This window comes from Lethenteron reissneri, chromosome 2, assembly GCF_015708825.2.
Source record: "Lethenteron reissneri isolate LAM-NWPU_2019-01 chromosome 2, ASM1570882v1, whole genome shotgun sequence".
Classification (NCBI taxonomy): domain Eukaryota; kingdom Metazoa; phylum Chordata; class Hyperoartia; order Petromyzontiformes; family Petromyzontidae; genus Lethenteron; species Lethenteron reissneri.
Genome location: NC_083780.1, coordinates 8,325,473 through 8,349,119, shown reverse-complemented (window position 1 = coordinate 8,349,119; position 23,647 = coordinate 8,325,473). Strand labels below are relative to the sequence as shown.

The window sequence follows — 23,647 nt, the reverse complement described above, 5'->3', positions numbered from 1 at the left end:
CAAGTGAAAATAAAATGATATTTCGTTGATATCTTTTGATTATAAACTCGTCGTTTAATCAAATTAAAGATGTCAATCTATCCAAACACGTTATCTTATTTTCACCAACGCTTTTCGCCGGGAACCTTCAAGCCACAATGTTTTCATCAAACACCCAGTCGCTTGGAAGTGTTTTGCCGATGATATTTGAAACGCTCATATTGTTTTAAAGCAACTTTGCAAATTATCTGACCCGATGGCTTAAAAAGACAACGGCGGACTGGGCGTTTCCACTCCCACTGGTTAAAGCCACTGCGGCGATGACAATCGACGCCAAATTGACGGAGGAAAGAAGCGTCCATTGATTGATTGGCTCGTTCGAAACATCGCGTCGTCCTCCACCGACCCCACGTTAAAACACGAAATCTCGTTTCGAGTCGGAAGCACTGCACGATCGGGAAACTGCCGCGTGGTCGCTCCTGCGTTTATTTACGTGGCTTGAACAACCCAATTCGCCATTTACACCCCCCCCCCCCCCTCGGCAGGCAGGATGCCACGGTGTTGTGAGATGTTAACTACCTCGCCTGGTATGCGGGAGGCTGGGGGTTCGATCCCGACCCTGACACCTGCTGCATATTTTGAGTTTGCGTGTCTCTCGCTCTCCCCCTGGTTGCGTGGATTTTTCTCCGGTTCCTCCAGTTTTCTCCCCTCCACGTTTAGAAACAGCATCGTGCGTTTAGAGTATTCGGCTGCGATAACTGCCCACGTGATGATGGGCCACTTCGTTGCGCTATCGTTCGCGATGGCCAGGTCGCTTCTGAAAAAGAGCTGTGCAGCTCAGTGGGTGGTGCCTTACCTGGTAAAATTAAAACATAAATTGTGAATTAAAAATCGGGCAGAAGGATGCTGCCTGCCTAACCCCCCCCCCCCCACCCCGGCAACAAACAGCTGCTTCACGCTGACCTTGCACATGAGCGGAGCGGTTACCGACCTCGCCCGGCGCGCCTCGAGGGCTCTGCTCACGTGACGCGCACGACGCGTCGAGCTCCCCCCCCCACCCCCCCCCGTGTAGCCCGTAACAGACTGGCGTTGAGCCCGCCACCACCCGACACAGACAATTCGTGAGGTTTTGTCGCGTAAACAGAACGTGCCAATTCGTTACTCGTACAGGACTAACCGGTGCGTTGGAGAGTAAAACCCACAAACATTTACAATTCGAGTACGACGTTTCGCCGGTAATCACAACGGGCATCATCAGGCGAAGCGTCGTACTCGAATTGTACATTTTGTGCGTTTTACTCTCCAACACACCGGTGTGCTGTACGAGTAACGAATTGGCACGTTCTGTTTACGCGACAACACCTCACTAATTGTCTGTGTCGGGTGGTGGCGGGTTTAACGACACATTTATATTCACGCGATCTAACCCAAAAAACTCGATTATGGATAATATTGGTTGCGAAAGCCGACGTGTTGAACTGCAAAAAGACTGTTGGGGCAAATTGCTGTTAGCGAGCCAGCATCTAACATATAAGAATCCGACACTGTGGCACACGAGGGGGTGGTTGGGCCAGCACCACGCCCTGCCGCCTTTGTCTCCCGAGTGGCGACGTTCGCACATCGCGTCAGGTACTCATTTGAGGCTGAGTCGACCTAGGAGAGGCCCAGGACCGGTTGAGACAATCATCACTGGTGGTGTTGGACGTGAGCGCGAACTCGAGTCGTCGGGTTCGAAGCGCAGCGTAGCGCTCTTAGGGGCTGTCCATAAATGACGTCACGCACCTCGGGGGGGGGGGGGAATGTGACGTCACATCAAAATGCGCAACTTTAAATAAATATAGACAACACGTTCTACTTAATTAAATAGACTTTTTGATTAATGTTTTCTCCTACAACATCAGAGTGCAGCATCACATTAAATACGCACTACAATGACAATAGTTTAAAGCGATTTGAAGCATGTTTTATATTTGGGGGGGGGCAGATCTTTGTGACGTCATATTTGAGGAGGGGTCTGACTTTTTGTGACGCCGTGTGACGAAGGGGGGGGGGGGGGGTCAAAAATCGTCCAAAATCGCGTGACGTCATTTATGGACGGCCCACTAACCGCTACCACCACCGCTCCCCAACCATCACCATCCCCCCCCCCACCACCCCGCTTCTCAACCCCCCCCCCCACCCAAACCCTCTGGCCGCCTGGCCTCATCCGTGCCGGTCGTCCTTCTTGCTGTCATTCTCTGACTGACAGCCTCGCCAGCCACTTGGTGCTGTCGCGTTCCGGCAGCTTCGCCTCTTTTTAACCCATCGGTTGCCTTGAGCGAGCAGCCTGCGTGCCTGCCTGCGACTCGCCTTTCGCCTCCACACTGCGAAGTGCCTCCCAGCTCCTCGCGAACGGATTTTGCGTTGTTCGCGAAACGAGAAATGACAACGTTAAATTTAGATTTAAAGCTTTCGTGACTGCACGGATCAATATTCTTGGTTGTGTCGGTAAAGTCACGTAGAAGGGAAATAATAAAATAATATTAATATAAAACAATACAAATTATCACGACGTTTCGACTGCAACACAAGCAATCATCATCAGGTGTGAAATCCACAGCAAGAAAATTTGAAAAAAACGAGTCCATCTGGCCAACTGCCAAATCGCTGTCTGTGGTGCTGACGTTAGGAAAAAACGCCACTTTTTTCAAATTTTCTTGCTGTGGATTTCACACCTGATGATGATTGCTTGTGTTGCAGTCGAAAATGCGTCGTGAGAATTTTTATTGTTTTATATTCATATTATTTTATTATTTCCTTTCTACGTGACTTTACCGAAAGAACCAAGAATATGACACCAACGTTGTTTCAGTTTCAAATATTCGACCGTAACGTCACGTGGATGTACAAAAAAATTGTAAATGTTGTGGTTTCACACTTCAACACACCGGTGGCCTAAAGTAGTGAACTATTTGTCTTTTGTCAACGTGACACTTTTTTGCTGATTGGCCGTGTCGGGTGGTGGAGGGTTACGACACATTTATAAATAACAAGATCTGACCCAAAAACGTGGATTATGGATGTTCAATGTTGACAGAACCGAGTCAGGCCTTAAATTTGAAGCGACCTTTTATCAGTTGTTGGGATTTCGTGTAGGTTTTTCAGCAGCAGAAGGAGGGGTTAATAGCTTGAAGTAGTTACCATGGCGATGCTCAGCTGTTGCTAGGAACCCACCGTTGTCACGGCAACAGCGGAAGTGCTGCAAACCGTAAGAGGATGGCATGATGTGACATTTGCGTGGTTTTCGTTCATTAGTGATGTAATTTGAATATATATATAAGACAGTGTAGGGTATTTTTCAAAGGTTGCATCGCACAAAAGCATTCGCCGTATAAGCATCCAAAAATGTGTTTCGGTCGAAAGAAATAATTGCGAAATGTCTTAACGTATGAGTTCTGTTGTAAGCGTACACGCACGGTGCAGAATGCCTCTGTTAAAGGCTGCGTGCGGCCTTGTGGCAGAAATACATTGTGATCGTTAGCGACAGGGCCGGGAGGCTTGTTGAAACTGCATGCTTTTTCATCATGAGCTTCAGTCTGTGGTGGCATGGGTTTTAATTTGAGACTTTTTTTTTCATCTTAACAAGGACTCAATTTGGGCAGTGTTTTAAAAGTCCATTAATCGGTGATTTAAAAAAAATGCTAAACTTATAATAATGAGACAAAATAAAATCCTCAAATGTTTGCACCGGATATTTTTGAACGTATGTTAGTTTACTGAAGGCTGCTTAAGCCTCAAAGAAAATGGATGATATGGGGACACGGGGATGGCGATAGTGAAGATTGTGGGTGCCCACTCAAAGAGCGGCCCCCTTCTTTCAGCAGTTCCAATGTAAATCGTCGATGATTCCACAACGCACCCAGGCCAGCTTGTGCCCGCCCTCACAGTCGGGCATATTTGCGGAATACACCACGCCGCCGTTGACCCTGGCCATTGACCGAGCAACCCAACGTTCCTACCAGCTCCCTCCGCAGGAGGAATGTGTTAAAACATTGCCCAAAATTGAGTGGTTGTTAAGATGAAAAATCGTCCCCTTATGACGTCTCACATGAGAAACCCATGCCACCACAGAGTGAAGCTCTTGATGAAAGAGCATGTGACTTTCCCCCCCCCACCGCCACACACGTGGAGAATTCACACTTCACATTATGGGACGGTATTGGGCGATGACAATTTTAGTTTGGCGGGGGAGAAGGGGGGGTGTGGGGGGTGTTTTCGGAAGTGGGGAGCTGTGATGGCATGTGGTGTTAGCGGTGGCGGATGTGATGTGTGGAGCAGCGGTGCAGTGGTTTAGCACACACTGGGCGGCACGGTCGCGAGATGTTAACGACCTCGCCTGGAATTATACACTTGGTCGTGGGTTCGATCCCGACCCTTACGCCCTGTATATTTTGAGTTTGCATGTTCTCCCCGTGGTCCCAATGTTATTTTTCTCCAGGTCCTCCAGTTTTTCCGTCCACATTTTCTAAACACGTCTTTAGAGTTGGCTGGTACGCCTTTTGGCGTCCTCTGATCTAACACCGTTTGAGACGAGGCTCAAAAGAAAGCTGTTTGTAGTGTGGACCAATCAGCTTCAAAGACAATGCATATATTATCAGAGTATGTTTTATTGTGGCTAATCCAGTCATGATTTCTTGTCAAAGGTTTCAGTTTGGTGTTTCAACAACGTAACACCTATACTCTTTGGTTCTTTCGGTAAAGTCACGTAGGTATAAAATAAATTAAATCACGACATTTCGATTGCAACACAAGCAATCATCATAAGGTGGGAAAACCACAGCAATATGTTTTCTTTGCTGAAGTGGGAGAGAGTGTTGCCGTGGTAAGAGGTTATACAGGCAATCGAAACGTCGTGATTTCATTTATTTTATTTTATACCTACGTGACTTTACCGAAAGAACCAAAGAGTATGGATCCCTGCAGTCACAAAAACTTCAACTCTAAACTTAACACCTGTTTTGTTGCCAGATAAAAGGGAAAACCCTATTCTCACGTCTTTAGAGTGCTTGTCTACTGCTCTACATTTCCACGTGATAAGCCACTTCGTTGAGCGATCATTTGTGATCGCCAGGCCGCTTCTGTATAAAGAGCTACATAGCTCAGTTGGCCTTAACTGGTCAAATAAAAAAGTTTAGTTTCATTTAAAAGTCCCTCCGTGTAAACGGACACTGTAACTCTGTGCAGCTCACTTCTAGTCCTTCTCTCTGCTACCTCTCTTCCCTCTCTCGAACTTAGGGCTGTCGGGTTCGTAGCTCAACAACAACAACAACCGCGGTGATGTCACCACGGCGCTTGTGCCAGGCCAGGTGCACGTTAAGTGCCACGTGAAGTGTGAACCGAGATCCGATTCCTGCTGACGGCCAACGTCGGTGATGAATATCTGAATCGAATTCTGGGCCCTCCATCGGTTGACTCACACCATAAATGAGTATCTGGTCCGCTGGGTAAACATCAACACTGGTGTTGGCCATCCCCCCCCCCCATCGTGCACCTTGCCCGATTTCACAGGCGCTCGCTCACAGGTGTGATGGCGTTGTTGCGAGCGGCGGTGTTGGTGGGGGCTGCTTTTCGTAATTGTAACAATAATGACGATAGTGATCGGGTTGGTTCTGGTGAAGGTGTTGGTGGTGGTGATGATGATGGTGGTCGTGGTGATGCGGTTATGGTGCTTGATTGTGTTGTTGATGGTACGTGTTGTGGTGGTGCTCTTGGTCGTGATATAATATCAGACAATCAATACCGGCCCACTTTTCCGAACTGAATCGAGTCGCAGGCTCAGCGACTCCACAAAGGCCTTCTTCCACCCTGCCCCGACCTCCGCCAGCGGCATTAACCGTAGCTCCCGGATCGCCGGTCTCTCTTTGGCCAGGCGCACCAGCACAATCGCGGGCGGCAATTTAATAATGACGGCTAATTGCTATGAAGAAGGGTCATCACCCCAAAACGCCACCTCCTCTATACTCTGCCTTCTAAGGCAGTATTTATTGATGGAACATCTTGAGGGTTGTTGATAATGATAATGATGAGGATGCTGATGAGTGAAGTTGCAGTTATGTTCGTTGGTGATGGTGGTTGTTGATGGGGAGCGGTAGTGTAGCGGTTAGCGCGCTGCGCTACGAACTCAACGGAACGAGTTCCATTCCCGCTCACAGCCAACACCGGTCCTGGACCTCACCTAGGTGGACTCAGCTTAAAATGAGTAGCTGGTGCAATGTGTAAACATCGCCACTGGGGAGGAGGTCGTGTTGGCCACCCACCCCTTAGTGTGCAATGCCGGCCTTCATAGGTGCTCACTAACAGCACTTGCCCCAACAGTCTGTTAAGACTATGCGGGGGATCTTTGTTTGATGTAGTTGATGGTGTTGTTCAGGATAATCTAGAGGTTGGTAAGTTACTCTCCATGTTGAGTTGTGAAGCAGACCCACAAACACGTTATGGGGGCACAGCGAGGGCTGCCGGGAATCGGCACCCGTGTTCGGGTGGCAGCAGCAATTGTATTCTGTGTTGAACTTGATCCCAATATGATGTCACGAGTTTTGATAATCGACCTGAGCGCTGACTGAGCAATGCATCCGTGTTTGGCCTAAAGTGGTAAAGGTGGCAACCCTAGGCAAACCATGAAGTTCCGAAATTTGGGGAGGAGGGGGGGGTGCTGCTGCTCCACATTCCTCGTCAAGGAGCATAAACCACCATCACGCGAACTCCGGCCCGTCCTCGCAACGGCAGCGGCTTTTGGCTCAAGCCCTCGAACAAAGACGGCGGTCACCGCATCGCGCGGCGCTTTCGGATGCGCTTCTGCGGTCGTCTGGAACGCTCTTCCTTCCGATATTAGGTAGCCACTGGAGCTATGCACCTTTAAATCACCTAGATTGACAAACTCATTTCTGTGGAGCCGCATTTTGTGTTTTTAGTTTGTTGTCCTTCCCCTGTGCCTCCAATTAGCACGGTTGGCTGCATACGGTGCGAAAGAAGTTCAGCAAACATAAATATCCGTGCATTACATCCTCGACTGCAACCCTTCCCATGGTGTGTATGCGGATACACGGTTGTCATGTGCACGACTGCACCCATCGATGCCTGCTAGGCGCACCGAACGTGCGCGCGAGTGTGTGCGTGCATGCGCCGCACGGGTAGACATGGGCTGTGCGTTCTAATAGCGCAGTGTTCTTCACTCATTTTCAGAGGGGGGATTGAGGGGGTGCCACTTCAGCTATCAGTGTGAGGGCCGTCACACATTTGAAACCATTGGGGGTTTGTGACAGCAGTACGATGATGATGATGGGGGAGAGGGTGGTGATTCTAGATTTGAAGCTTTCGTGACTGCAAGGATTCATCCTCTTAGTTTTTTCGGTAAAGTCACGTAGGTAAAAAATGAAATTAAAATGAATAAAAATAAAATAATAAAAATCAGTGATGTATCACTTGATACAGCAAATCTGGCTGTGACGGTCCCACCTGATGACGGAGACTTGTGTTGCCTCCGAAACGTCGTGATTTTTATTATTTTATTTTTATAATTTTAATTTCATTTTTTTACCTACGTGACTTTACCGAAAAACTAAGAGTATGAGAGGGTGGTGTTTTCACCATTTGTGTTTTGTCGGGGGACCGCACGTCCGGGTGCCGCACTAAAGGCCACCAGGGGCCGCCAGTGGCCCCGCCGCGGTGGCTTTGCAATGAAGAACACCGGGTCATCGCCTCGTGGGTTCAGCTCGTCCTCGGGCCCTTCGTCACTCACACGAGCGAGAGCTCGCGCCTCCTGCCCCTGTTCTCATTCCTTCTCCTCCTCCTCCTCCCTCTCCTCTGCGGCGGGGCAGGTGAACGGCGAGAACATCATCAAGTGCGGCCACAAGCACGTGGTGGGGCTCATCCGCCAGGGCGGGAACAGCCTGGTGATGAAGGTGGTGTCGGTGAGCCGACGCCCGGACCAGGAGGATGGCCTGCGCAGAAAAGGCGAGGGGCCCGCAGTGCCAATTTTTGTTGTGAACCGACGACGCGTTGCCTTGTCTGTCCTTCCGCCGCACCTCCGATTGGCACGGTTGGCTACTTGCGGTGCGCAAGAAGTTCAACGTCCCACGTGAGTTCGATCGTGTTGCATTGCGCTGCGTTGAACGGGGGGCCACCGACGTTTAGACGGAGTCGCCGCTGCCAATACCGCCTGGCAACACGGCAGCGTTTGCTCAACGGGGTCGACTCTGCCGATGAGACCCGGAAGGTCGGAAAAACCGGTCCAGAGTATTTTTTGCTTCGAGACAATTTGCTGCTGCTGGATAATGTTGGTGTGGAAAAGCCAACAGGCCGATGGGCTTATAGCGTTTTTTTTTATTCGTATGTTGGGGGGAACGTATCGCTCGCTACTGACGTTGGCCCACTGGCTCAGGCGCGACGGACAGGTGATGAGCGCCGTAATACGACAGAATCGTACACCCGACAAAATCACCGATCAGAGATTTGCCCATATATGGAAGAAAGTGGGCGTGGCTTTGGCCGAAGGGGCATGTCTTTGCCCATATATGGTGACTGCGGATGGTTAATCGAGATTAATTGATTCCGCTCAGTAGATCCGTAATGAACAAACATCAAAAATACCGGGGTTAATCGTAACGTGCGGAGTTAATCGTCGTGTCGATTCATTGCCGATCGATCCGTGGATTGAGTCATGATGTGACACGCCTCCCCAGCTTCATGTGATTGGCTAATATCATCGAGATCGGTGATTCCGTCGCAGTCCGCTTTTATCGTTATGCACAGCGCCCCCCCCCCCCCCTCGAGCATGAAATCGCCTTTTAGGTTTACATTTTACGCATTCGTTGGCAGAAAGTCGTGTGCCCACGTGCGTCTCTGCAAACGCTCACGATGGAGGCAGCCGTGGCGGCTGGCGGTGGCGTGGGAGGGCCTCGTTTTTTAGTTTTTAACTTTTACGAGCCGAGCATTCAAGCCAAAAATGTTAAATTCCATCCTTTTTTATTCTCTTGACAAATGGCCCCGGGACCGTTAGGAATCGGGCGTTGCGCATTGCTCATTCATTAAGCGCACAATCCACGTGCGCTTTGCTCGAGCGCAAGACGCCGCTTATGCAATCTTTGGACGATACCGCGTCCGAGTAGTTTGAGGATTATTAACCCTTTTCCCGTCCCGAGACGTCTGCCAAGTTTGCAGGGTGCGGGTGTGCCGTTCACTGGCGAATCTCGGAATGTGGCGAGCGCTTCAGCGTTGATTTTATTGAGAGAGGCGGAGAGTGCCTTTGATTTTAAAGACACTGCACTCACCGCAGAGAACTGTAGCGACACGACCACACTCTATCATAATCTGGCGCCAAATTGTGGCACACGCCCTCCTACATGACCTAGCAGGAGCCTCGGTACCCATAAAACAATGGCGCAAGTTCTTAATAAATCTCGATATTTATCATGACTCCACCCCACGTGGCCCATTAAAGGAGGTCATGGGTACGATTCTGACCCAGATGCCTGTATATTTGGAGTTTGCATGTCTCTCTCCCTGTGGTCATGTGGTATTCTCTGGTTCCTCCGGTTTTCCCCTCCGCGTTTAGAATCACGCTTTTAGGGTATTTATCTGCTATAAATGTCCACGTGATAAGCCACTTCGTCGAGCTATCATTTTTGTGGCCGCGTCGCTTCTGAAAATATCTACATAGCTCAGTAGACCTCAACCTGTTAAAATATTTTGTTTTCTAGTTTAATTAGTGCCACACTATCACAGCTCTCTCTCTTTCTCTCGCTGTCTCCTTGGTTTGGTTTATCAGCTCCCCCACTGCCAAAGAAGTCCCAAAGTGCCACGGTGTCGTTCCGTTCCAAGTCGATGACGGCCGAGCTGGAGGAAATCGGTGAGTGGCCTTCGGCAGGGCCGCTGCCGCCGGCGATGACGACGACAACGGCATGGCGGTGGCGATGGCGGCGGTGGAGGCCTCGATCTAGAGGAAGGGCGACCTCGCGAGAGGCCACCGCCCCCCCCCCCCCCCCCCCCGGCCAGGGAGTGTTCGCTGGTTTGCAAACCCCCAGCAAGCGGTAGCGGTTGCTGCCATTGCCCTGGGCCGTTAATCTGTTGTGCCCGAGGTTGTGCCCCCCCCCCATCCCCAACACCCTCACCCCCCGATATACCCCCTGTTTCTGTTGAACACCTTAAAAAAGATTCCTTTCTGAAGTGAAGTGTGCCGTTAAACCAAAAATGTAAAAAAAAAATGGCTTCAAAGCTGCGTCACGTTGAATCACTGTGGGGCCCCTGGCCTTTTCCCGAACTAATTTTTGGGGTAAACAATGTGCAGGGTAACTTGAGGTTCCATCTTTGGTTTACGACGCCCGCACTGGGAAAAGACGACACGCGGCGAGAAAGTGACCCCACCACCACCCCCACCCCCCGAGCTGTGTTCAACAACAAACCCGAGCTGCAGCCCTCACACTAGGCCCAACCTCACGCTCTAACCCTTTGACTCGACCGATAACCCTAAAACCATCGCCATGGCCGTAGCCTTGTTGCTTGAACCTCAAGGCTGTGTGCCAGGATATTCTCGATTGGCGAACGCGTGCCCCACGATTCAAGAAAGGCGCCGCCGAATTGAGTGTGGGCACTGGAGTCGATCCGTGTCGCGTTTTTCACCGTGTGTCATTTTTTCCCTAGAGAAGTGACCAGGGGGAAAACCGAGTCGGGGGGGGGGGGGGGTCCCCTTCAACCACGCACTGTGTGTGTGTATGTGTGTGCTATATTTGTGCCCCTGAAACAATTGCACCTTAACCGATTAATCTGTGACATTTTAGACCAAGTCTTGCAGCGATGTTTTTCATCACCCCTGGAGGTAAAGAGACTTGCAGTCACCAGGTTGCATAACATTTTACTGTCGACGTTTTCGCTGTTTGCAACAACAACAACAACAAAAGACAGGCGTGATTTAGCGGCCGCACCTGCGCTCGAGATTTACACCCCGCGGACTTTGCCGGCATCCCGGCGCAGCTCTCTCCGGCCATCGCTTTGCGCTCGCGTTAGAACTTTTATTTTCCGTATGCCTCGCAGCGGCCACGTTGATGGGCCTTGCCGCCCGCCTGCTGGCATCGCCCTCGTTCTCTCCCTGAACGAGATTCGTTAAATGCGCGGAGGTTTGGGGGGGGGGGGGGCGGGATCCGTTGCAAGCGGGACGCCGCGAGAGAAGGACATCCCAGGAGTATTTGGTGCGCGGGTGCCCGACGCTCAGCCTCACGCAACTAAATTCCGTCAGGCCGGGCTTTTATCCAAATGGAGACGGAGATAAGCCCGCTCACGAGCGGCGAATCTCCCGTCGCTTGATTTAATTTGATAACTTCCGAGAGATGATTCCACGTTCGCAGCGGTTGGGCTCCCCACCCACTCCGCAGGATACAGCGGCGGTTACTCCGATTGCGCGCCATGCAGTAGCGTGCACGCCGCCCATCGGTGAACGTTCGTTCGAGGAAAACAAAAAACTAAAGCGTGGGGAGTAAGGAGGAGCCGCGTGCCTCGAAGCGGGCCCTGGGTTCTGAGCTTCACCGAAACGGACGAGAGGAACTACATCAGTCGCAGTGCAGCGGTGTTTGTCGGCCTTTAAACACGTGCCTTCATCGGAGGGGAGGGAGCGTTCAAGAGACATCGTTCTCTTAATTCCGAGGGCTGCCGACATTTTACGCGGCCCTGAATGTCAGGACACGTCGCGTTACGTTTTGAGGGCTCGCGGAAAAAAACGTAACGCTTGAGCGCAAAGCAAAGCCGCCCCCTCCGCAGCTGTCCCGACTAAACGGGATTTCCTCTCGGCGTCGCGCGTTCAATCGGACAAGCGGCGGCTGGCTCCTGTCCCGCCGCTCGCAGCGCATTGATTGATGACCCCCCCGCCCCCCCCCCCGATTTAAGAAACCGTCCCGGAGCCACCGTATAGGTCCACGCTGAGTCTGTCATTTTCACAAACCGCCCGCTTTTAAGCGACGTTATTAACGCGGAGTGGGGGGAGCGGGGCGGCGGTTGGGGGGACTTGTAAGCGTTATCGCCCTCCGGGGAAACATCGCAAACGTTGCAGTTCTTGCCAAAGCGCCGGCGCGCTCCCCGCATTAGCGCTGGCGAGAACCCGGCCCGTTAATCATAAAAAGGCAGCATCGCGCGCCGGAACCGTTTCCCTCTCTTCGCGACCGTAGCTGCCGCTCTCCTTGCGCGGGAAAAAAAAACTGAAGTTAAACCCCGGGGCGTAACTAACGCAGCGCGGCATCCGCAGGGCGGAGCAAGGCCATTTAGTTCACGGCGCTGTGGTCGTTATCGTTGTCGTCGTCGTGTTCGTCGGAGGCGCGCCGCTGCGTGTGACCGCACGGTCCGTGATTGCGCATCACCATCACACGCTCACTCACACGCGCTCACTCACACGCGCTCACTCACACGCGCTCACTCACACACGCGGGCGGGCGGGTTCACAGGGCCGACGTGGCCCCTCTGTACCACGCGTCCCATCGCACACAAAGACAAAGTTCCACCCCACCCCCCCCGCCTAGACTAAACAGACTATTGGAGCAAGTGCTTTTAGCGAGCACCTAATAAAGGCCGGCACGGTACACGAGGGGGTGGGTGGCCAGCACCACGCCAGACCACCTTTGTCTCCCGAGTGGCGCTGTTTACTACGCACCGCACCGGGTACTCATTTGAGGCCGAGTTGACCGAGACGAGGCCCAGGACGGGTTCAGGACAATCGTCGCTGGTGTTGGCCATGAGAGGGAATCAGACTCGGCTCGCCGGATTCGTCGTAGCGCGCTAACCACTACTCTACCTCTCCCATCGTACACACACGCAAGCGTTATGATCATATGGGGGAAGACCGCGCATGCCTGTGCCACAACTGCATTTCTTTTTAAACGGCATTTCACGTCGACATTTCCTCGACTTGAGTTGCGTAAGCAACAAAGCATGCGTGAGCTCAAAACCGTGTTTAATATCACAAACATAGTCACGTTTCGCGGCATCGATGCCACATTTACACGCGGCATCATCTCTATCCGCTCGAGTTTGCGTGCACCCATACGTGCGTGCATACCTACTTACATACATGAGACACGGGGTATATATTGTATACGTTTCCGCATGTATACATGTATACGGAGTTGATTATTGCATTGCGAAATCGTCACGAATTCTTTCCCCCCTTCTTGTTTCTGTTTTCTCCATTTGTCGCCATCTCGCATTCCTCCGCCTCCTGTAAAATTCTCTCGCCCGCCCCTCCCCGATTGACCTAAAACCAATGTGCAGTGGACAGAGGTAAGTCTCTTACACATTCTTTTTTGTATCAGATGTGCATTTCCTCACCCACCCTCCCCCCCCCTCTCCTATATTTTACGCGTGATTTTTTTATCACACATGAACACCGATCACTTTTTTCCTGCTTCCTGACCGTTCGTTTAAGGTTCACAAGATGTGTGTTCTGTCTCTTGTTTTCTGAAAAAAAAGCGGCTGGGAGGAAGAAGAAACAGGGTGAGTACTGCATTTGCTCTCAGTTGACGTGCCCCCGCCCTGTGCAATGTTCCAACAGAGACTCGGAGCTTAATGCACAAAGTGCACAAAACGGGATAAAATGCCAAGGTACTTCAGCATCACAAAATGGCTCGCATCTTAAACATTTATCGAGAACGCAGGGAAGGGGTGGGGGGGGCGCCAGGGGGCTACCCCGGCGACCCTGCTCGGGCACAGTCGCTGCCGAATTGATCGTCACGTTGCCGACTTAACCGACGCAGACACCCCACTACTCCCGTCCAGCCTCGCGCGGGAACTCTCCCCGCTTGGGCCCGGCAACGCCCTCGTCGGTACTTTGGTCCTCCGGCGTCGTCGGCATCGTCGGCGTCGTCGCGACGACGACGCTTCGGCTTTCTCTCTTCCCGACTTCAGCTAACAGCTGACGTGGAATTTGCGCTTCTTTCTGACAGAAAAGGTGGAACAGGTGTTAGTTCACGAGGTCGCGGACTCTGAGCCGCCGATCGTCCCCGCCACGGCACGGGTGCGTCCGCCCAGCCGTCTCTTCCCGCAGGAGGTACGTGCCCCCGCCGTCCCCACCGCCGGGAACGGCGGGCAACGGCCGTAGCGCACGTGGCTGTGAAATGCTGCGCTTTGGTGAGAGCCTTGTGCCGTAAGAACGGCCACGAATGCCAAATGCGCAAACTTGTCATCGCGATGCTGCCGTGGTAAAGTATTTAGCGCACTGGGCTCACGACGATCCGGAGGTCAGCCGCTTCGATCTCTCTCGAGGGAGCGCCAGTCAGACACAGGCGGCAGCAGGAGTTGAGTTCGGTGGCTCTGGGTGAAGATGCCCGCAGTGAGTAGTAGAGTAGAAACCCTCTTAACGACGGTAATTACCGTAGTTCCACGGAACCGGTCATTAAGTGATTTGGTCGTTAAGCGAGTATAGGAAATGCACGTTAGAGGCTTCATTCCCTCCGATAGCATCGAAAGTTACTCTATAATATTTAAACAATGGATATTTATACACAAAGATACCAACAACATTATAAACACATAATATTCAAAGAAACATGGTTAATCAATGCATTCATTCATATTTACTGTACCTCCAACAGCCCGTCGTTTGCATGGGAATGGTCAGTAAACAAATACATTGGGCTCTATGGAGGCCCTACACTACTATACACTACACTATACACAACACTACTATACACTACACTATACACTACACTACTATACACTACACTATACACTACACTACTATACACTGCACTATACACTACACTACTATACACTGCACTATACACTACACTATACACTACACTATACACTACACTACTATACACTACACTATACACTACACTACTATACACTACACTATACACTACACTACTATACACTACACTATACACTACACTACTATACACTACACTATACACTACACTATACACTACACTATACACTACACTACTATACACTGCACTATACACTACACTATACACTACACTATACACTACACTATACACTACACTACTATACACTACACTATACACTACACTATACACTACACTATACACTACACTACTATACACTACTATACACTACACTATACACTGCACTATACACTACACTATACACTACACTATACACTGCACTATACACTACACTATACACTACACTATACACTACACTTTACACTACACTATACACTGCACTATACACTACACTACTATACACTACACTATACACTACACTATACACTACTATACACTACACTATACACTACACTATACACTACACTACTATACACTACACTATACACTACACTATACACTACACTATACACTACACTACTATACACTACACTACTATACACTACACTATACACTACACTACTATACACTACACACTATACACTACACTACTATACACTACACACTATACACTACACTACTATACACTACACTACTATACACTACACACTATACACTACACTACTATACACTACACTACTATACACTACACACTATACACTACACTACTATACAATACACTACTATACACTACACTACTATACACTACACTACTATACACTACACTACTATACACTACACTACTATACACTACACACTATACACTACACTACTATACACTACACTACTATACACTACACACTATACACTACACTACTATACACTACACTACTATACAATACACTACACTATTATACACTACACTACTATACACTACACTATTATACACTACACTCCTATACACTACACTATACAATACACTACTATACACTACACTACTATACACTACACTCCTATACACTACACTATACAATACACTACTATACACTACACTACTATACACTACACTACTATACAATACACTACTATACACTACACTACTATACACTACACTACTATACAATACACTACTATACACTACACTACTATACACTACACTATACACTACACTATACACTACACTACTATACACTACACTATACACTACACTATACACTACACTATACACTACACTACTATACACTACACTATACACTATACACTACACTACTATACACTACACTATACACTAAACTACTATACACTACACTATACACTACACTACTATACACTGCACTATACACTACACTATACACTGCACTATACACTACACTACTATACACTGCACTACTATACACTACACACTACACTATACACTACACTATACACTACTATACACTACACCATACACTTCACATTGGGCTATATGGAGGCCCATCGTTAAACGATTAGTCGTTCACAGGGGTGGTCATTAAGAGGGGTTCTACTGTGCGTGCCAAAAACTTGCGAGGCGTGGCCCAACCCCTGAAATTAGAAGCAACATGCTTGGGGGCTGTGAAAGCGTCGGCGATAAATCCAGTTCAAGCGCGTGTCGCGTTTCTCCCCGCTATCTGTGGCGTCGCAGTGCCAGGTGCAGTACGGCTTTGACCTGATGGGTCCTGGACAGGGCCCATCACCACCTCTGGGCCCGCCAGATCGGCCCTTCATGCCGCTGCAGAGGCCCGGCGGGGCATACGCCCACTCGCCCACGGGTAAGCGTGGCATCGTCGCACGCCTCTCCTCTCCGTCACATGGACTGCCCCCCCCCCCCGACCGTGTCAGCCTTTAACAGAGCGTCTAGTCAAGTGCTGTTAGCGAGTAGCACCGATGAAGGCCAGCATGGCACACGAGGTTGGTTGGGTGGCCAATACCATGCCCGGACGCCTTTGTCTCCCCAGTGCTGATGATTACACACCACGTCAGGTACTCATTTCCGGGCCGATTCGTCCTACGGAAGTGCCCAGGATTGGTTACAATATTCGCTGTGACTGTCATTGCTCGTGAGCGGCAATGGAACCCGTTGCCGCCGGGTACGTAGCGGTGCCCTAACCGCTCTGCCGCCGCTCCCCACGTGGAGCGTGCACACATACCCACGGGCAACAGCGCGGATGGCAAATGCGTAGCCCTGCAACTGCCTCGTCCGCGCCGCTGCTGGCGAGAAGGGCCTCCGCTTGAGGGAGCTCGTAGAGACAATCGTGAAAGCGTCGTTGTAAGTGAACGGCAATAAGAGAACGCGCGACGACTCGATCGCACGCGCCCAGCGGCTCCGCGGTTGACCGAAGTCGAGCCGCCCGGGCCGTGCTCACGCAGTCCAACCAGCGGCTGGTAATCCACGGCCGACGGCAGAGGACGGACGGCCTTGCGAGATTCCAAATTGAACGCCGCTACCGTCTTCAATGTAACACTGAATGTTGTTCTTTTGCCCCAGTTGGCATTTAGGTCACAACCTTTCTCCGGACTGTTTCCGCCTGGTTTAAGTGCCCTTGGGGCATGGGGGCGGGGGAGGCGGCGTCTGTGCAAAACAGGTAGACGGCGGTGGTGGTAGGTAGGTTTGGGATCTCCGGCGCATTCCGTGAGATTCCAGGCCAGAGGATGGAGGTCTCTTAAGTGCCCACCTATTTCCACTCACCCCCCCCCACCACCCCCCTTCTGTGCCGTGAACATATCTCGCAAATTCTAAAAACGTACCCAGTGCCAGAGAAAGACGCACAAGCGTCTTGTTCAACGTACGTACGGACGTACATTGAACTTCTTTCGCACCATACGTAGCCAACCGTGCTAATCGGAGGTGTGGGGGAAGGGACGACATACCAACACACAAAAAGCAGTTCTAAAGAAACGAGTCTTCAACCTAGATTTAAAAGCGCATGTAACAACAATCGAACGAAGCTGGGCCGTGCTGCGGCAGAGCACTCGGCTCGCAGTTTGCGAAGGTTAGTGTATCGACTGAGGCCTGTGATCCATTGAGTCCTGAGGCCGACACATCCTAGCATCTCACGCAGAGCCATGCTGCTGGAGAAGGGAGTGGAACAACGTAGACGTCCAGAACAAGAATGTCATTAGAGACTCCCCCCCCCCCCCCCCAACGTCGCACCTCCTGACTTTGACATTCCTCCACGAAGACATTGCAGTGTCGTCAGCAGGCCGATGCGCACAGCTTCAAAAATTGTGAAATCAAAGACGTGCCTCCCAGTCGTGCGATCGTGGCCACGCAACCGAAACTATGGTTCACATATTCATCCATTAATCTTTTCCCGTTCCGAGACGTCTCCAAGACGCAGCAGGGTCGGTGTCCCGTTCGCCGAGAGGGGTTGTAGTAGCGCCGTTGTTTTTAAAGACACTGTACTCACCGCGGAGAACCGTAGCAACGCGACCGCAACTCTGCGATTGCTGGTGCCAAACTGTGCCACACGCCCTCCCGCACGGCACTGTGGGCGGATCGGTACCGATAAAGTTATTTTATTTGAGCTTTTCTTGCGGATTCGTTTTGATGACGAAACAGCAAAACTACTATATTCTTGGTTCTTTCGGTAAAGTCACGTAGATAGAAAACAAAACAAAAAACTAAAAAAACAACAAAACTAAAATACATTTAAATATTTTTTGAAAAATGGAAATAATACAAGCAAAAAAACCACGATAAAAATTGTAAAATAAAAAAAAACCCCACCACGTTTCGATCGCAACACAAGCGGTCTTCTCTTTTTGTTTTCTATCTGCGTGACTTTACTGAAAGAACCAAGAACAAGAATTCCTGCAGTCGCGAAAGTTTTAAGCAAAACTACTGCGACCAAACTCTCCAGAGGGGCCTCTCGTCGTGGCAAAGCGGCAGAATAGAATCCGCTCGGGGTCAATGGATTACAGGCCTTTTTGTGAGTCGAGTTACTTGGTGACACGGATCCCTGCCCAAACTCGTGGGAGAATTTCCAGCCGCTTCACTGGCACCGGAGACACCCAGCGGAAGGGAATGATGAGGGACCTTGCCTTGGGCGCGGAGATCCTCGTTGGACTCCTTTTACGAGCGAGCGAGCAGTTGTCAGGCACCGGTCAGTCTTTTTACACGTTCATTTTCTTCCTTTGGATGTAAACCAGAAATAGCTATAAGTACGAGGACTTTCGTTGGCACAGCCATTGCCGACACTTTGTTAATTTTCCGCACCCCCCGATTAGCGCGGTTTTCTGCGCATGGTGCGAAAGAAGTTCAACATACGTACACACATTGTCGCCTTCTCCGCTCGTACGCGCGCGCGCTCACTAACTGCACTTGCCCCAACAATTCGTTAAGGCTATACGTCGGGGGTGGGATCTTCGTCTGTGTGCGCGCGCTCCGCGCGTAGGCATGACGGCCGACGGACGCTTCTACGGCTCCGCGGTGGACCTCCCCTCCCAGTTCAACCCCTCGCCGCCCCTGCAGCCGCAGTACGGCGACGGCGGCATGGTCACCCCCTCCTACTCGCCCGTCTTCTACTCCCCGCCGTCGCCCGCGGTGCCGGGCGAGTACCCGCCCGTGCAGTCCCCGCGGCGGCTCTACGAGGCGGCGCAGCTCTCGGCCCTGCGCCGGGAGCTGGAGATGGAACCGGGGCTGCTGCACAGCCCGTTCCACGGCGCGCTCCACTGGCTCGCTGCCCTCCCTGCACGCGCTGCAGCCGCTGCCGCCCTTCCTGACGCCCACCGCCTCCGAGCCGCCCTTCATGTACGGGCCCTCCGCCCCAGCGCAGCCCAAGCCGGCGCGGCCGCCGCTCTTCGCGCAAGACGCCGAAGACCTGCCGGACATTTTCATGACGCAGCAGCAGCAGCAGCAGCAACAGCAGCAGGCGCTGCAGCAGTCGCAGCAGCTGCGGCAGGCGTTCGAGCTCGCGCAGTTCGGCTTCGCGCCGGAGAGCGAACAGTCCGTGGGGTATTTGGAGTCGTCGGCGTCCGCCTACTTTGCGGCCCCGCCGGCGCCGGAGAGGCCGCGCAGGAGGAAAACGCCGCTGTTTGGCGGCCAGGAGTCGGCGGTCGTCCCCGCGCAAGAATTTTCATTGGAGCAGCAGCAGCAGCAGCGGAAATACGAGCAGCAGCAGCAGCAACAACAACAGCAGTTGCAGTTTGAGCAGCAGCAGAGGCAGTTTGAGCAGCAGAGGCAGTTCGAGCAGCAGCAGAGGCACTTTGAGCAGCAGCAGAGGCACTTTGAGCAGCAGCGGCAGTTCGAGGCGCAGCAGCAAATGCAGTACGAGCAGCAGCGGCACTTCGAGGCCCAGCAGAAGCAGCAACAGCAGCAGCAGCAACAGCAGCAGCAGCAAGCGCAGATGCAGCAGCAGCAGCAGCAGCAGATGCAGTACGAGCAAATGCGGCAAATGGAGCTGAGGCACAAACGTCCCAAGACTCCGACGGAGCACGTCTACGCCAACGTGGGCACCGGGGTGGCTGGCGCCGTCCTGGCCGTGCCGGGCAGCGGCACCGGCGCCGCCACCACGGCGAGCTCCCGCAAGAAGGCGCACCTCACCAAGCAGACCAAGATCGAGGGCAGCCCCGACAGGGCTGGGAGTGGCTCGCCGAACCCACTGCCGACGATCATCATCAAGGGTAAGGGGCGACGCGCACGGTTACGGGGGCGTGCTCGGCCTCCGTCGCGGAAGAGCGCATCTTTTGGGCCTACTCTACGCACGCTGGCCCGGACGTCTTGGTTTTTTTTTTTTTACGACTACTTACACGACACCAGGCAAGACCCCGCTGAGCTTCATAGCTCTTTTTAGGAAGCGGCGTGGTCATCGCAAATGATAGCTCAACGAAGTAGCTCATCGCATGGAAATGTGTAGGCAGCCAAATGCTCTGAACGCGCGACGTTGATTCTAAATGTGGAGGGGACAAAGCGGAGGCCCCGGAGGAAAATCCACGCGAACACCAAATGCACAGCAGGCGTCAGGGTCGGGATTGAACCCACGACCTGCCTACCAGGCGCGGTAGTTAAAAAGCTTATCCAGCGTGCCAACCATTACACCATGTCAGCATTGTTCACATTTCGACCAAATTTGGACAAAATTCGGACCGTGATGCGTAAGATTTAGTTCATGTCCACTGAGAGGCAGACGGTGCATATGTATCGTTAATGCAGCTGCAGAGAACTAATAACACGGAAATCTGCTGGATTAGTTTAACACGTAAGCTTTCACAACCAATATTATCCATAATAGAGGTTTTTGTGTTAGATCGCGTAATGAATACGTCATTAAACCCGCCACCACCCGAAACAGCCATATAGTAAGGTTTTTCACGTAAACAGAACATGCCAATTCGTTACTAGTACAGTACACCGGTGTATTGGAGAGTAAACCCACAGGATCTACAATTTGAGTACGACGTTTTGCCGGTAATTACAACCAGCATCATCAGGCGACAGCCAGCCCTCTGGATTGCAAGTGCAGTGTGCCAACTAACAAGACCTCTGGGGGTTTTCTTTTGGTTTTCAGACCCGCACGGTATGTATGTACGTGCGTTGAACTTCTTTCACACCGTACGTAGCCAACTGCGCTAATCGGAGGTGCGGGGGAAGGACAGCAAACTAATGCACAGAAAGCAGTTCTAAGGAAATGAGTTTTCATTCTAGACTTAAAAGTGCACATCTCCAGTGGCTTCCTAATATCGGAAGGAGGTGCATTCCAGACGGCCGCAGAAGTGCGATGGCCAACAAAAAGCCGCTGCTGTTGCGAGGATGAACGGAGTTCGCATGATGATGGTTTATGCTCCTTGAAGACATTCGCAAGGTATTGTGGTTTATTTGTCGCGAGCACCTTGTGTGTAATGAGCGCACCGATGTTTCTATCACGGTGGGTTTTCTCATCATTTGACAGATGTTTGCTCATAATATCGCAGCAGCATCCTATTCAGCAATGCTCGGTTGCCTTCAACTCATTCTCAACTTGTTGTGGACGCTGGAAAACTACAGACTGCAGTAATCCCTCGTTATTCGCAAGGGGTACATTCCGGAGATGCTCGTGAATAGCAAATTTCGCGGATAATGATGAATTATCGACAAAATAAATACGTAAATAATAAATGCCATCACTTTATCTCTTGCCCCCTCTCTCTCTCGACGCAGCCATGTAGAGTTCCAGGTGCGTTTCACGGATAGCCAAAATCGCGGGTAGCAAGTTGGTGAACGGCCGATTTGCCGAGCCGCGGGCACGTTCGCACGTTCATCGCCGGGCCACTTTGCACCGTCGACGATTTAATTCCTTCCAAAGCGCGCATCACGATTCGCGAGAGTAAGCCGCGGTAGAAAAAATAAAATAGAATTAATTAGGAAGATGAAAATTCCTTGTGAAAGCTACAGGTGTTGGCGATTGATGGGAAGAGGTTACGAATTTCAATGCATCCTCACCTCCCTAAAGTGAAGCTAAGTAAAGGTGAATTAGATTTAGCACGGACCTGCCTACATGCAGTACTAGTCACCTATCTCTAACCCACTCACCATGGATGTCTCTAACCCACTCACCACGTCTGTCTCTAACCCACTCACCACGGCTGTCTCTAACCCACTCACCACGGCTGTCTCTAACCCACTCACCCACGGCTGTCTCTAACCCACTCACCACGTCTCTCTCTAACCCACTCACCACGTCTCTCTCTAACCCACTCACCACGTCTCTCTCTAACCCACTCACCCACGGCTGTATCTAACCCACTCACCACGGCTGTCTCTAACCCACTCACCCACGTCTCTCTCTAACCCACTCACCCACGGCTGTCTCTCCCCGTGCCGTGCTGTCCCCAGAGCCCTCGACGAGCAGCAGTGGTCGAAGCAGCCAGGGCTCCAGCATGGAGTGCGAGACCCCAGGCCCTGAGCCCAAGGAGATGGAAATCCCCGAGGTGACCTTCAGCGGCCTGCAATCCGAGTCGGGGTCCGCCACGCTGGGAGAGGCCGCACCTCCCTCCGCGTCCTTCCAGGTGCTCGTTGCTTTCGCCGTGCGCGCTCCGGTCGGCTACGTACGGAGCCAGGGGGGTAGGTCAGCGTGCACGCGCGTGACATTTCAGCGGCATGGGTGGCGCGGTGCGAAAACTTGTGCGTCGTAGCAAGAAGGGCTTGAGCCTTTTGCGTCTGAACTTGTTGTACGTTGTCTTCCCCGTTCCGCACGGGTTTCCTCCGGGTTCTCCGATTGCCTCGCGTAGACAACCCTCCTGCAGAGAGTTGTCGTACTAAGTGTGGCTTTCCTTAATGGTTAAGTATTGATTATCATCATCATCACCTCTGTCACAGCTGCAGCCGGTCTTCATTTACCTGTTTAGTCTCAAGGTGGGCTCACACTCGAACGGGGGTCAGGTGGCCCACAGATTCGGAGCGCTGGGAGCTCACACCGCTGACACAACCTGGGTTCGAAACCAGGCAGCCGCCTGATGTTAAACCGGCTTCTTAAGCGAGACCCACGCCAGAACTTACTGCAAACCCACGCCAGAATGTACCACAAACAGGATTAACAATTTACGGTGTTTAAATACTAATAAAAAACGGTGCCATAAATAAAATCACGTGACAGACCTGCGTGCGCATAGCCCCAGACGTAACAGAGTTTCGCGAAAGCGTTCACAGCAGCCATGGCAGAGGTGAGCCTGCAGCATGGCCTGAACACACACGTGGTTACAGAGGGTGAATTTGGAATGTGAAGATTGGATACGAGGATGTTCCAAAATTTCCAGATGCTATTGCTAAGTGCCCTCTTTCTACACCGCAGGCCATCAGCACTAAAAACAATATTACATAAAATCACACCGAACGCCGTATATTGGATCATTCTAAATCATTATGTTAA

The 23,647-nt window shown here is 51.4% G+C and overlaps 2 protein-coding genes across 2 annotated transcripts in view; one reads left to right on the top strand and one right to left on the bottom strand.

The window, feature by feature from the left end:
- LOC133343957 (SH3 and multiple ankyrin repeat domains protein 2-like) overlaps positions 1 to 23,647 on the top strand; it is a 133,190-nt gene that overhangs the window by 96,982 nt on the left and 12,561 nt on the right. Inside the window, 9 exon segments of the mRNA XM_061553977.1 lie at positions 7,836 to 7,971; positions 9,785 to 9,865; positions 10,794 to 10,831; positions 13,465 to 13,488; positions 13,943 to 14,041; positions 16,447 to 16,573; positions 19,199 to 19,767; positions 19,769 to 20,426; positions 22,615 to 22,787. Coding sequence (XP_061409961.1) covers positions 7,836 to 7,971; positions 9,785 to 9,865; positions 10,794 to 10,831; positions 13,465 to 13,488; positions 13,943 to 14,041; positions 16,447 to 16,573; positions 19,199 to 19,767; positions 19,769 to 20,426; positions 22,615 to 22,787 — 1,905 coding nt within the window.
- BCL2L14 (BCL2 like 14) overlaps positions 5,583 to 23,647 on the bottom strand; it is a 209,774-nt gene continuing 191,709 nt past the window's right edge. Inside the window, exon 11 of the mRNA XM_061552763.1 lies at positions 5,583 to 5,594. The gene's annotated coding sequence lies outside the window, so the exon portion shown is untranslated. The remainder of the gene's footprint in view (positions 5,595 to 23,647) is intronic.